The 14,618-nt window shown below is 46.0% G+C and overlaps 1 protein-coding gene across 7 annotated transcripts in view; it reads right to left on the reverse strand.

The window, feature by feature from the left end:
- Positions 1 to 10,165: 10,165 nt before the first annotated feature.
- JAML (junction adhesion molecule like) overlaps positions 10,166 to 14,618 on the reverse strand; it is a 31,200-nt gene continuing 26,747 nt past the window's right edge. For 3 of the 7 annotated variants that reach the window (XR_009490574.1, XR_009490575.1, XR_009490576.1), the window contains one exon: positions 14,288 to 14,374. Coding sequence is in view for 2 of the 7 variants with exons in the window: in XM_005215818.5 (XP_005215875.1) it covers positions 10,581 to 10,673; positions 14,288 to 14,374 (180 nt within the window). In the remaining 5 variants the exon portion in view is untranslated. 7 annotated transcript variants of the gene reach the window in all.

Below are 14,618 nucleotides of genomic sequence, written 5' to 3' on the forward strand. Positions count from 1 at the left end.
GAATCCTTTTTTGGGGGTGAATTCTTTTTTGTCATTTAAAAACACCCAAAAAAGGAGATGATAATTTTTTTTTACTTGGAATGGGTTCAGGAAGTAGGCTGGGAGATTTTCAGGAAGTAAGAACTTCCTCATTTTTCTAGCATTTCCACTGAAAACAGAACAGCAGATTGGTGTGAAAATGTCTAGGAGACCTTATAATCAAATGTAATGTGAACTTTTGGGGAATCCTGATTCAATCAAATCAATAGTAAAAAGACATTGTTGAGATCACTGGGGAGAGAACAAATATGGACTGGGTGTTAGATTAATGAAGAATACTTCATTTCGGGGGTGTAATAAAAAAAATTGTAGTTATGTTCTTTAACGTTTTTTCTGTTATACGCACTGGAATGTTTATAGTTGAAATGATAGGATGGATGAAATTTGCTTTAAAATATTTCAAGAAAAAAAATTATGGGGGGAGGCCGGTGACACAGGAGACGTGGTAGTTGTTGACTGTTGAAAGTAGTGATGGATGCAAAGGTTTACTATATGTCCACTCTTCTGTTGTGTATGTTGGAAAATACCTCCTTTGAAAAAAAGAAGAAGAAAAAAAGCTAAAATCATAAGAGAACTTGCGGTGTAGTACCCACTCTTCCAAGGAGACATTTAAGGAGAACACAGACTCTCATGCAGCCACTACATGCCCTTGTGACGGGCCACTGAAGAGCCAAGAGGGAGCCACTTGCATCTGAGAGCATTAACTCTGTACCAAGTCTGAACAAGTCTCTACCTCGATATAAGCCTGGAAGAAGTGCTTTCTTCTTTTTTAAGTTTATTTTTTAATTGGAGTATAGTTTCTTCACAATGTTGGGCTAGTTTCTGCCCTACAACAACATGGATCAGTACACAAGCATCCTCTCCCTCTTGAGCCTCCCTCCCACCTCCCCCATCCCAGCCCTCTAGGCCATCACAGAGCTCAGCTCCCCGTGTTACACAGCAGCTTCCCACTAGCTGTCTAGTTCACACAGGGTCGTGAAACAGGAGATACATGCCCACCCCCCAGGGTAAAGCAATTGGAGAGTCATTCCCTGCGGAATAATAATATAATATATATGTAAGTATTAATAATATGATTCCCTGGTGGCTCAGACAGTAAAGAATCTGCCTGCGATGCAGGAGACCCAGGTTCAATCCCTGGGTCGAGAAGATCCCCTGGAGAAGGGAATGGCTACCCGCTCCAGTATTCTCACCTGCACAATCCCATGGACAGAGAGTCTGGTGGCCTACAGTCCATGGCGGTGCAAAGAGCTAGACATAACTGAGTGACTAACACAACAACAATAATTGTTGTTGTTCAATAATTACATAAATTATGAATAATATATATGATTATGAATTCATATAATATTCATTATATATATATGAATAATTATGAATGAATTATAATTATATGCTGTTGTTCAATAATTACAATAATAAAAATGATATAATACTGTAGCCCGCCAGATTCCTCAGTTCATGGAGTTCTCCAGGCAAGAACACTAGAGTGGGTAGCCATTCCCTTTTCCAGGGGGTCTTCTCAACCCAGGGATCCAAACTGGGTCTCCTGCATTGTAGGCAGATTCTTTATTGTCTGAGCCACTAGGGAAGCCCTAATATAATGTAAGAGTAGGACAATTAAGGGAGGAGGCTGGGCCCTGCCTAGAAAACATATTTCTCATTCTTGAAATCAGGAGACCTCCCCAACCACATGTGCACAGAAAGGCTCCTTGGAGGTTAAAGGGGGATCGATGTCAATGGATGCTCTACCCACAGACCTTTGCGGTAGAATTCATCTTGGCTAAGAAACGCCTGTACACACATGGAAGGATCCTGAGATATACCAAATATAAACTGGCAACTCAAAATGATCAGGCAACTCAAAATGATTGGCCAAAGGAAAACAGGAAGAAATGCCCCACGTAAGTCATTTTAACTGCCATGTGAGCACAGTTCAAGGACTTTCCCTCTGAGTTTGCACTTGTGTCTATGCACACATCCTGTACTCTTTCTTCCTCTTAATAACTACTTGCTTCCCTACTTTCTGTCTTTGTGGAAATTCTTTTCTGTAAAGCCAAAGGGCCAGGCCCCTTGTCACTGACCGCTGGTCTAATGGCCAGGATCTGGTGCACTCACCACCACAGCCTGGCCTCGCTCTGTGGCTGGGAACCCAAGCCTCCCTCCAAGCGATTGCGGGCCAAGGCCACCTGAGATAAGTAGTGTATGTGTGTCAATGCTGCTCTCTCAATTCATCCTTTTCCCTTTCTTTTTGTTAATTGCAATGAGGAAACAGAGGACAACAGGGCCTAACCCACTCAAGTTCAGTTCAATTCAGTCGCTCAGTCATGTCCAACTCTTTGCGACCCCATGGACTGCAGCACGCCAGGCCTCCCTGTCCATCACCAATTCCTGGAGTTTGCTCAAACTCATGTCCATTGAGTTGGTAATGCCATCCAACCATCTCATCCTCTGACATCCCCTTCTCTTCCTGCCCTCAATCTTTCCTGGCATCAGGGTCTTTTCAAATGAGTCACCTCTTTGCATGAGGTGGCTAAAGTATTGGAGTTTCAGCTTCAACATTAGTCCTTCCAATGAACACCCAGGACTGATTTCCTTTAGGATGGACTGGTTGGATCTCCTTGAAGTCCAAGGGACGCTCAAGAGTCTTCTCCACGCCACAGTTCAAAAGCGTCAATCCTTCAGTGCTCAGCTTTCTTTATAGTCCAACTCTCACATTCACACATGACTACTGGAAAAACCATAGCTTTGACTAGACAAACCTTTGTTGGCAAAATAATGTCTCTCCTTTTTAATAAACTGTCTAGGTTGGTCATAATTTTCCTTCCAAGGAGTAAGCATCTTTTAATTTCATGGCTGCCATCACCATCTGTAGTGATTTTGGAGCCCAGAAAAATAAAGTCAGCCACTGTTTCCACTGTTTCTCCATCTATTTGCCATGAAGTGATGGGACCGGATGCCATGATCTTCATTTTCTCAATATTGAGCTTTAAGCCAAGTTTTTCACTCTCCACTTTCACTTTTATCAAGAGGCTCTTCAGTTCTTCTTCACTTTCTGCCCTAAGGGTGGTGTCATCTGCATATCTGAGGTTATTGGTATTTCTCCCAGCAATCTTGATTCCAGATTGTGCTTCTTCCAGCCCAGCGTTTCTCATATGATGTACTCTGCATATAAGTTAAATAAGCAGGGTGACAATATATAGCCTTAACATACTCCTTTTCCTATTTGGAACCAGTCTGTTGTTCCATGTCCAGTTCTAACTGTCGCTTCCTGACCTGCATACAGGTTTCTCAAGAGGCAGGTCAGTTGGTCTGGTATTCCCATCTCTTTCAGAATTTTCCACAGTTTCTTGTGATACACACAGTCAAAGGCTTTGGCATAGTTGATAAAGCAGAAATAGATGTTTTTCTGGAACTCTCTTGCTTTTTTGATGATCCAGCGGATGTTGGCAATTTGATCTCCAGGTCCTCTGCCTTTTCTAAAACCAGCTTGAACATCTGGAAGTTCACGGTTCACATATTGCTGAAGCCTGGCTTGGAGAATTTTGAGCATTACTTTACTAGTGTGTGAGATGAGTGCAATTGTGTGGTAGTTTGAGCATTCTTTGGCATTGCCTTTCTTTGGGATTGGAATGAAAACTGACCTTTTCCAGTCCTGTGGCCACTGCTGAGTTTTCCAATTTGTCGGCATATTGAGTGCAGCACTTTCACAGGATCATCTTTCAGGATTTGAAATAGCTCAACTGGAATTCCATCACCTCCACTAGCTTTGTTCATAGTGATGCTTCCTAAGGCCCACTTGACTTCACATTCCAGGATGTCTGGCTCTAGGTCAGTGATCACACCATCGTGATTATCTGGGTCATGAAGATCTTTTTTGTACAGTTCTTCTGTGTATTCTTGCCACCTCTTCTTAACATCTTCTGCTTCTGTTAGGTCCATACCATTTCTGTCTTTTATTGAGCCCATCTTTAACTTGAGCCCACTTAAGTTACCTATGATATTAATAGTTAAGGGCAGGGCTGGAGTCAGGACTCAAGCTGAGGTCTGTGTGAAACACTGCATATATCCAGCAATCCATATCACCTGTTACCAAGGGAAGGAGACATGAGAACTTCCCTTGGGTTGTTTAGAGACACAGAGAAGAGAAAACCAGAATAGATGAAGCAAGATGCCTGTGTGTGTGTGTGTGTCTGTGTGTGTGTGTGTGTAACAGAATGCAGAAAGAGTCAGGGCACAAAGGAATCAAATGGGAGGCCAGCACAGTGCTGAGTTCAGAGCAGACACCGGTGCTGCCTAGCTGCCCAGCGGTACCCTGGATGAATGAATGAGTGAATTTGGAGAGGGATGGGACATCATCCACATTATTGAGAAGGCAGTGAAATCTAGCCCAGGCCACTGAAGCCATCCTAGGTTGAGGAGGAGTGAAGTGGGTCAAATGTGGGTGGCAGTTGCTGAAGGCAGAGGTGTGGGGAGAAGACCTCTGAGCTTCTCCACACCAGAGGTGCTTATCCGCACCTGATCTTACAGAGACTCTGTTGCCAAAGTGCCTCTCTCACTTCACCAGAGTCTGGCTCTAGCTGGCTCATTCACAGAGCTCACAGCCCAAAGGAAGAGAAATCAGAGAAGGAGAGATGGGGTAGCCTAGGAGAAAAGGGTCTCCTGGTGGCCACAACCCTCAGATCCCAGGCCTCCTCTGCCATCAGCACTGGCCTGGCTCTCAGGTGCACTCACAGGGATACAACGACATCGGTCCAGGGTCCCTCCAGCTCCCTCCCAGCCCCTCAGCCCGGTCCCAGTCTGCAGCACCATGCTGCCGCAGACACATGTCTGGCGGAGAGTTTTGGTTTGATGTAGCCGGCCTCCTCATTTTTCTTAACGCTGTTGAGCATGCCTGTGAGGCCCAGGGAAGCTGCTTGCTTACCCAGCTCACTTGGTCTCACACTGGGTCCAAAAGCTTCTATTTGGGGGACGTCTAAGAAACAGACCCAGAAGTTCCTTTGCCTCTATCCAGAACTTGGCTAAGAGAAGCCAAGCCTGTGACTTAGTATAGCCTTTGTCCAATTCAGCTCTCCAGGACCAAGAGTCAGAAGGCAATGGGTCAGGGGAGAGGCACCCTGGCAGGGTGAATTGGGAAGAGAGCAGACCTCGAGCCTCCCCACAGCTCAACCGGGCTTCCAGATGCCCATCTGCTTCAAAAAGGTATGCCTTGCCCCAGGAGCCAATAAAAGCCTGGGAAGCAGAAACTCAAAGAGGTAATCAATAATCTGCAAAACGAAGACACCACTATTGAAGACGGGCTATCTGGGGAATGGGGCCCTCTTTTCAGCATTTCTACCCAGTGCCATTTATCCCTGAAGACTGGATTAGACAACACTCAATTTTCTATCCTGCTGGCAGAAGAATGTTACAAATAATCCAAAGGAAGGTGGTTTCCTTTTGCCTGTGGAATTCTTTTTTTTTTTAAATTTTATTTAATTTTTAAACTTTACATAATTGTATCAGTTTTGCCAAATATCAAAATGAATCCGCCACAGGTATACATGTGTTCCCCATCCCGAACCCTCCTCCCTCCTCCCTCCCCTGCCTTTGGAATTCTTAGTTGAGGCTACAGAGAACCCCTGGGTGCCACTGCCTTACTGGACCAACACCCTCAGCCTCACCTGGGAGCTCCTTAGAAATGCAGAGTCATGGGTCCCACCTCAGACCCAAAGAATCAGAATCTGCATGTTAAACAAGATCTTTAGATGTTTCTTGAGCACATGAAAGTTTAAGAAGTAATGCCTTCAATGAATATTAAAAGGGGTGCATCCCAGGAGCAAGAAGCAGTGCAGAGGCCAGGTATGGGAGGCTGGGAAGAAGGGGCTGGCGAGCAGGAACAAGCTTGGGATTAAATGTGTACAGCACCAAGTGGCCTGCTCAGGAATAACAATAGCACTCACCTTTCTTCTCTGCCCCGACCCTTCCCAAGCCGTTCTGCACCAGGCAAGTTTCGAGGTTTCTCTTACCCCATGCAAGAGCTTCACATCATGGTGTCTCTACCTTTGAAGTTTCCTCTTCCAGGAATGCCCTTTCTCCCTTGTCTGTTCAGCTAGCTCCTAGTCCTTCTTCAAAAATCTACTAAATGACTTCCCTGGTGGTCCAGTGATTAAGAATCTGCCTGCCAAAAATGTAAGGGACACAGGTTTGATCCCTGGTCCGGGAAGACCCCACATACAGTGGGGCAACTAAGCCCGTGCCCCACAACCACAGAATCACACATGCTCTAGAGCTTGAATGCCACACCTACCGAAGCCCGCGCCCCTAGTCTGTGCTCCGCAACAAGAGAAGCCAGCACAATGAGCAGCCCGTGCGCTACAACTAGAGAGTTGACCCAGCTCGCAGCAGTGAAGATTCAGTGCAGCCATAAACAAATAAAACATAAATAGTTTTTTTTTTAAATCTGCTACAAAGTAACCCCTTCCTTGTTGTACCTACATACTTCTCTCTGTGCTGCTTGACCCTGGGTCCGCTCACTCATCAGTTCCTTCATACAACAAACTCAAATATCTAATGTCCCCTGTGTGCCAAACACAAGGCTAGAAACTAGAGACATAAACAAGAATGAGAACCAACTCAGTCTGTGAAAGTTTACCTTCTAGACAGATAAATGTCTCAACTCTCATCTACGGTACCCCTGGGATTGCTTAAGCCAGGGAGTATTGTCGTTTTTTGTTTTTATATCTTACCTCCCCAACTAGACTGTAGCTCCTTAAAGACAGGGGTTCTGTCTTATTCCTCTTAGTTTGTGCTAGGCCACTATTAGTCCCTGAGGAGATGAGAATGAATGTATGAATGAATATCTATTTCATGTCTTGGGAAAGAGCAGAAACTCCATCAACCTGACCTTTCACAGCCAAAGAGTGGTGGAACCAGGACTGGGAGCCAGGTTCAGCTACCCTATTCTCTAGGAATTCCATTCAATGAAGGATTTCCCCACATGGAGTCAGATACTGCAACACTCACAGAAAAGACCTAAAGCAGGATCTCTAAAGAGTTTAAGATCTCTCAGAGAAAATAAAACCCACACCCATGAAACAATTAGAAAACATCAGATAATAAAATCCAGTAAGTGTAGAGACACGTAGAAATGGACCATCACCCAAGCAAGACTCAAGCAGGTCCTTGAAGAAATGTTTATTTGGGCAGGTAAGAAGAAAAAGAGAATTCTAGACAGGGGAACACCAAGAGCAAAGGCTCAGAAGCCCAAAAGACAAAGGTATTTGGAGCATGGGGGAAAAAAATGGGAGGTGTGGATGGGTAGACAAGATGTACCCAGTGTCAGAGGCCATGAGCATACAATGGGGAATTCAGACAAGGGTTTGGGGAGTTCTGGGACAAAGTAAGTCACTATTGCTCTCACCATCTAGGAAATATGAAAGGGTTTAGCTTTCTGTTAAAACTCCAAGTTCCCTTATTTTTTGATGAAGAAGGGATGTTTCAAGAGTTGGTTTTTATAGAAGTGGTAATGGGCCACCTGATCTCCCTTGAGGAAGAACGAACCACATTTGCAAACCAACTGGCCAGGACAGAAGGTCAGAAGTTCTGAGAAACTTTGGTTTACTCTCAGTAAGAAGATAACTGGTCTGGGTTGGGACAAAACTTGCAACCTAAGGTTCTCTAGGTCTAAGTAACTGAGCCAAATCAATGGCAGCATGACCGCTTCCAAACACACACACACACATACATGTACAAAGAGCTGGTGTTTTTAAGAAAATTCCCAGTATAGACATGTAAGAACATAGACTAGCTAAAAGGAGAAAGAGTGAGGTGGCAAAGAGAAAAAGACTGAAGGGCTGGCAAGAAGGCAGAAGTCTTCTAAAGGAGGCATGTCTTCTGTAGGTCCCCAGGGGACAGGCTGAACTGTTTCAATTCCAGTAGCCAAACTCTGATGGTGCCAGATTCTCCATTATTCCTGGATGGCCCCACCCCCTCCACCCTTAGGCTGCTTTCTGTTGGCAAAAATTTGGTCACTTCTGGAAGCCTTTGAATATGGGAGCATCTGGTCACCTAGAGACTTAAAATACTGCAAATTCAAGTAACATAACTGCTTGGATCTACAAGGAGATCCAACTTGCTCCATCTCTAGCAGCTGTCTTGCCCTTCAGAACGTCACCCCTCAAAGCTATGCAAAATCCTTTCCCAAGTTTGGCTTCCTAACTCTTTCTTTGGATGAGAAGAAGGACTTAGTTATTATATTTAGGGTTGCAGGGCTTCCTGCCCATAGACATAAAAAGTAATAAGATGGGGACTGAATCATCAGATGACAAATCCACTGGGGAAAACATGTTGGAAGGGGATGGAGGACCCAGACCAGGCTCTAGCCCCTAACCGACCTCATTTAGTTCCCATGATTATTTTCTATCTGGCAAATAGCCTCAAAGAATTGACATCAACTTCGTCATATTGAACAGAGAGTAAGAGGCAGAACCACAGTTTAAACCAGGTTTGTTTCACCTAGAAGCCATTCCCTACGCCATATGCCTTCATGGTCCTGGATTTAGTAGACAACCACCCCTAAGCGAAGGGCATAGGGGGCAGGCAGGTCTTTCCCATGGGCCCCTGCAGGGCTATTTTGGTTTGCGGCAAAATTGTATTTGACAGCTGTGAACTTGCGCTCTCAACCTTAACTCCATGCCTGTGTGTAAGAGGAAGATTTGTGGAGAGGCAGAGTTGAGGGAGAGAGGTAGACTTCCTCTTCTTCCTCCTCAGAATGAAAGCTTAACCTTGAATGAATGGAATTCAAATTTGATGTGCGCTAGTCAAACCCTGCAGGGCTATGTGCACACTTGCGGGGCAGAGCACCCTCTGTAGGGAGGAGCACATGGAGAAGCTGCCTGCCCCACTCAGCCCTTATCCCAAGTATTCCTTTCTACCCAGGACAACAGATGTACAATCACCATCCATCCACTCCACTCAGTATCCTGAAGGTTGTCATCACATGAAAACAATATTTGAGGAAGTGGAAAAGGGCCCCTTAGCCCAGGAAAGCATGTTGCCTAATAAGTCAGAAATGAAACCACTTCCTCCCCATGAACTCTTAGTATATGAAAGAGGGTCCCCACCCCATCATGTCAACATGTCTCCCCTCTCTGATATGTCTCGGACAGGATATTGCCTTAATCCACATATTGTAAATTACTGACATGCTCCTTATTGAGAGCTAACAATGAGGAGGAAACATTTCACAACTCTTAGCCATGGCTGAACAAAAAGAGGCTTCAAGCCTCCAAGTAGAGACCAGAGGACAGCTGGTAAAAGAGAAAGTTAATGATGAGTGTCTAGTGGAGGGTCCTTGAAATCTGGAGAGTTAGGGAAATCACTCAAAAATGTAGCTCTGGGACTTCCCTGGTGGTCCAGTGGTTAAGACTCCACACTTCCAATGAAAGGTGCATGGGTTCGATCACTGATCAGGGAACTAAGATCCCACGTGCTGTGGGGTGCAGCTAAAAAATATTAAAAATTACCTCAACTTGAGACTGGATCAGAAATCAGAGACCTACAAAGGATCTGCTCTTTATCCAGGCCCTAAATGGCTAAGAGGGGAAAATGGGACACAGTACCTGAGGCAGGCCGTATGGGAGTAAAGACAAAGAGATCTGAGCTGAGCCCAGACTAGAAACAGGAGTTCAGAACCAGAGGATTTAAAAAAAAAACAAACAACTAGCCTTATTAAATCTTACAACAGTAAAGGAACCGAAAGGAAAGGAATCTCACATTTCAGACCAAGAGTTAAATCAGTGGCTGTCCGCTTTGGCGACCCAGGAGTGTCGCTTCTGAAAAAGACAAGTGCTCCAGATCCACCCATATAGTCTATCCAGACCTCTGGTGGGGCCCAACCAAGAGCCACCAGCCACTCTGATACCCAGCCGGCGTCAAGAAGCACTGAGTTACATCGAAGAGATGTATTCATACCCCACTTCCACCCCATTCATGCCCCCCAAACTTCCTCAGGCCTCAAACTGGCCCCCAACGTGTGAGTCACAGCAGGGCTTTCTTCCAGTCACTTCAGCTGTTTCAGGAGTTCCCAACTACAGATTCTTCACCAGCACTCCACATGCCCTTCAGCCAGGGTAGAAACACAGGATGATTGCCACAGACTGCATTTATTTAGGGATCGTTGGCCAAAGGAATAATCATTTGGGGTGGTTTTTATCTCTGTTTCTTCTCTGGAACCTTCCACAGAGAGCACTGTCCAAGCAGAGGGTCTGACCTGAAGGGATGCTCGAGGCCACTGCGGCAGCTGACCAGGGTCCCCAGGACCAGAGTCTCACTCCAGGGGGACCAAGTCCATGCTGCCTCTTATCAGCCTGTCTTCCTCCAGGGCTGTCCAGTCTCTTTGCTGGCCTTCGAGCCCTCCATCGTCAGCCCTCTGCCCAAACAGGGAGGCAGGAAGAGGACTGGGAGGGCAGAGGGTCTGAAACAACCGCTACATGGATGGACTCAGGACACACAACAAAGAGAGTCTCTGCCGCAGCCAAGGGTAAAAGGACCACCCCTTCTCAGAAGGCTTGCTCTGTTTTTGCCATTCCCCAAGTTGACCTTTGGTCTGGAGGGCTAATTGGTGCTGACCTCAGAGAAGGCCAAACTGGGTTCTGTGGGGGGGAGAGAAACAAAAGCATATTTGTAAGAAGCATTTCAATCATAATAGTTACCATTTACTGAGCTCCTTCCATCTCTCTGGGCCAGTTCTGAATTTCACACGCTGCACTACCTCATTTGTTCCTCACCACCCAAGAGGTAGGTTTTATTAATATTATTCCCATTAAGGATGAGGAAACTGAAGCTCAAGAAACCAAGTTACCTGCCCACTGCCCAAGACGATCCAGCTTCTAAGTCAGGGTAAAGATGCGGATGCTGGTCTGTCCAACTCCAAAGCTAGGGATTGTAACCATTGTGCCACATGGCCTCAGAAAGAGGACGTGGTATGGCGCCCCTCCATTTAAGTAAATTTAATAGAAAAGCAAAGGTTCTGGGACTTCCCTGGCGGCCCAGTGGTCAGGACACCAGGGAGGCACGGGTAGGGGGGCAAGGGCTCAGTCCCTGGCTGGGGATTTAAGATCCTGCACACTGCAGGTGTAGTCAAAAATAAACATCAATGTAAAAAAAAAAAATCCATGATGAACAAAAAATCAAAAAAAAAAATTTTTTTTTAAGCAAAATTTCTTTGTTACCCCTGCTCTCTATCAGATAACAGCCCCCTACCTGAAGTCTCAAACAAGTGGTACACAGGCCAGAATTCACCCACAGCGGTGTGTAACTTGACACAGTGTTTTGCAGTAGCTTGACGAGCCCCTGAAGGGCTTTGAGTCTGTGGCCCTGGTCCCCCATCACACTTGCTTTATTGGATCCGTTTCAAGGGGCCATGGGTGCTGTTTTCTGCAGAGTTTAAATCGCAAACACCTGGCGCCAAGCATGAGACGCTGGCACTGAAGGTGGCTCACTGCTCCGTCACCTCTGCCCCACAGAGCGTCTGCGAACGGCACCGCCCAGGTGACGGCCACACTGAGCAGCAGGCACCGTTGTCAGCAGGTCTCTAAGGCAAGGTCCTGGCAGCTGCTGCAGCATCACATGGCAATGATGGGAGAAGCATGGGGGGAAGGGGAGTGACTGTGTTCAACTTCAGAGGGGAGCTCGCGTTTCACTTGGCGGAGCAAGGCCAGATTCTGATCTCAGTCTGCCCTGGCAGAGCCTTTCTCTGCTGCAGTCATCTGGGAGTCATGTGTCCTTGGAGCTGGCGTAACAGGAAAACAACACAAGCCATCATCCTGTAAACAGAGGAGGCCAGCCTTCCTGAACACAGCAGAACACTGTTCCCTCCATGGCTGGGGTGCCTATTGCGAAAGTCCCTCAGTCGTGTCCGACTCTCTGCGACCCCATGGACTACACAGTCCACGGAATTCTCCAGGCCAGAATACTGGACTGGATAGCTGCTCCCTTCTCCAGGGGATCTTCCCAACTCAGGGATCGAACCCAGGTCTCCCGCCCTGCAGGGGGATTCTTGACCAGCTATTATTTATCTACAAATAGCATCATGTCCCTCGCCAGCTCATTCCTTTTGTCCTTAGCCCTTCTCACTACACAGCCAGTGTCTTTTCTAGGTGCTAGACTTCCCTGGAGAGTTGAACAAAGAGAACATAGGAATCAGACTCTGTATTATTACAGGAAATCCAGCATGCAGCCTTCCAGCAGTTGGATTATGTCAAGGTACAATAAGTCACAGAATTTAAAAAATCTAAGAGTTGAAAGATATTGACTTTAAATACAACTGGTGGGTAAATTTAGTTTAGGGCTTCCCAGGTGGAGCTTCGACTCAATGGTCACGAGTTTGAGCAAACGCCATGAGATAGTGAAGGACAGGGAGACCTGGAGCGCTGCAGGCCAAGGGGTCGGCAAAGAGCCCCCGTGGGGCTTAACTGAGCGATTAAACAACACATGTGGAGCTAGCGCGAAGAATCTGCCTGCCAGTGCAGGTGTGCATTCAACCCCTGGGTCAGGAAGATCCCCTAGAGCAGGAAATGGCACCCCACTCCAGTGTTCTTGCCTGGAGAATCCCATGGACAGAGGAGTCTGGCGGGCTACAGTCCGTGGGACCACAAAGAGTCGGATGTGACTGAGCACACACAGGTAAGTTTAGTAAACAGTGTAAATTACAGGAAAATACCAGTGAAGGAGAAGCTCACAAGCTAACACTGAAGACGCGTAACACTCCAGGACATACTAGAACGTATATATTTGGATATACGTTGGCCATCCAGAATTGGAGCCAACTAGAAATCAGTGTGGAGAAGGCGATGGCACCCCACTCCAGTACTCCTGCCTGGAAAATCCCATGGACAGAGGAGCCTAGTGGGCTGCAGTCCATGGGGTTGCTAAGAGTCGGATACGACTGAGCGACTTCACTTTCACTTTTCACTTTCATGCATTGGAGAAGGAAATGGCAACCCACTCCAGTGTTCTTGCCTGGAGAATCCCAGGCACGGGGAGCCTGGTGGGCTGCCATCTATGGGGTCGCACAGAGTTGGACATGACTGAAGCGACTTAGTAGCAGCAGCAGGAGCAGCAGAAATCAGTGTAAAGATAAAACCATTAGTAATCTAAGGAATTCTAAAAGATATGTGCAGAGAAGAGGTCATACTCAGAAATGTAAAAAAATAAAATTTAATAACAAGATAAAGCAATTAGCAAGTATTTAAAATATCCCAATGGATATGACTCAGTGGCAAGGAACCCAACTGCCAATGCAGGGGACACAGGTTGGATCCCTGAGTCAAGAAGACACCCTGGAGGAGGAAATGGCAACCTACTCCAGTATTCTTGCCTGGAGATCCCATGGACAGAGGAGCCTGGTGGGCTAAAGTCCTTGAGGTCACGAAAGAGTCAGGTATGACTTAGTGACTAAACAACAACAATAAAATATCCAGACACCATAGGAAAACTGTAAGGGCTGTGAATAAAGGAGCATTGGGTAAAACAGCATAAACAGTAGAGTTCTCATAGTTAGTGGTGCATCAAATAAAGAATGTTACTAGCATAAAGAGGACTTGGGAAAGACATGGAATTCATTAAGGGACCTAGGGCTTAAATCGTATATAGCAGTTCCTTAGCACAACACGCACTAGGAAGTAATTGGTGCTGGGCTTGCAGGCATGTGTATATGAGCATCTAATGTGCATGGTAAATTTGTGTTGTGTTCAGTTAATAAAGTGCAAATAATGATCTTATGCTGCAAAAACAAAAAAATCTAAGAGTTGGAAGGGACCTTTTGAAAGGGAGGAAAACAGTTCCTCATGACATGATTTTTGTACAAGGATCTTCCAGTCCCTCTTCACTACATTGTGAAACCAGTATTGTGCTGATGAGGAAGAGATCTTTGTCTAACCTCATGATGGCACTTCCTTTTACCTCTAAGATCAACCCTCTCTAGCCCTAGAGATGCTCAGAAGACTCGAAATTGGGTATAAGGACAAGTTTGCTACTACTCTTCTATCCAGCAGAGCTTCAACTTCTTACAATTTCCAACTACCTAGAAAAAGCTCTGTCTTCAGCAGAGTGTCCCCTTACCCCACCACCACCCCACCTCACCCCAACCCCTGCTCCCGCCAGGAAACCTAACAATGTCCATCCCCCGTGAGTCTGCCATATCCTTCCCAAGTTCTTTTCCTGCCTCCAGACACCAGGCTCAGCGGGACCCAGAACAATTCCTCACCATGGTCATGTAGGTGGCCTCTGATTTTCCACTTGATTCCTCCTCATCGTTCACCTCTTGTGTGGTTATTGAGGAATAAATATGTTTCTGGAGGGGAGAAAATCATATAAACATTCTTAAAACTTAACAAATCTTACATGCCAGAGAAAAGGCTTTCTTTTCTATGTTCTTATGATCCCCTATGTTCACAGGGCATCAACCCCCAAAATCAGTGGGTTCTGAGGGTTATTGAGAGCTACAGAATGATCATAGGTCACAATAATCCAGTCCTCAGACTTCCTGAAAATTAACTCATTGGCAAAGAACACTATATTAAGAACCAAATTCTTTG

This window comes from Bos taurus, chromosome 15 (genome assembly GCF_002263795.3).
Source record: "Bos taurus isolate L1 Dominette 01449 registration number 42190680 breed Hereford chromosome 15, ARS-UCD2.0, whole genome shotgun sequence".
Lineage (NCBI taxonomy): Eukaryota > Metazoa > Chordata > Mammalia > Artiodactyla > Bovidae > Bos > Bos taurus.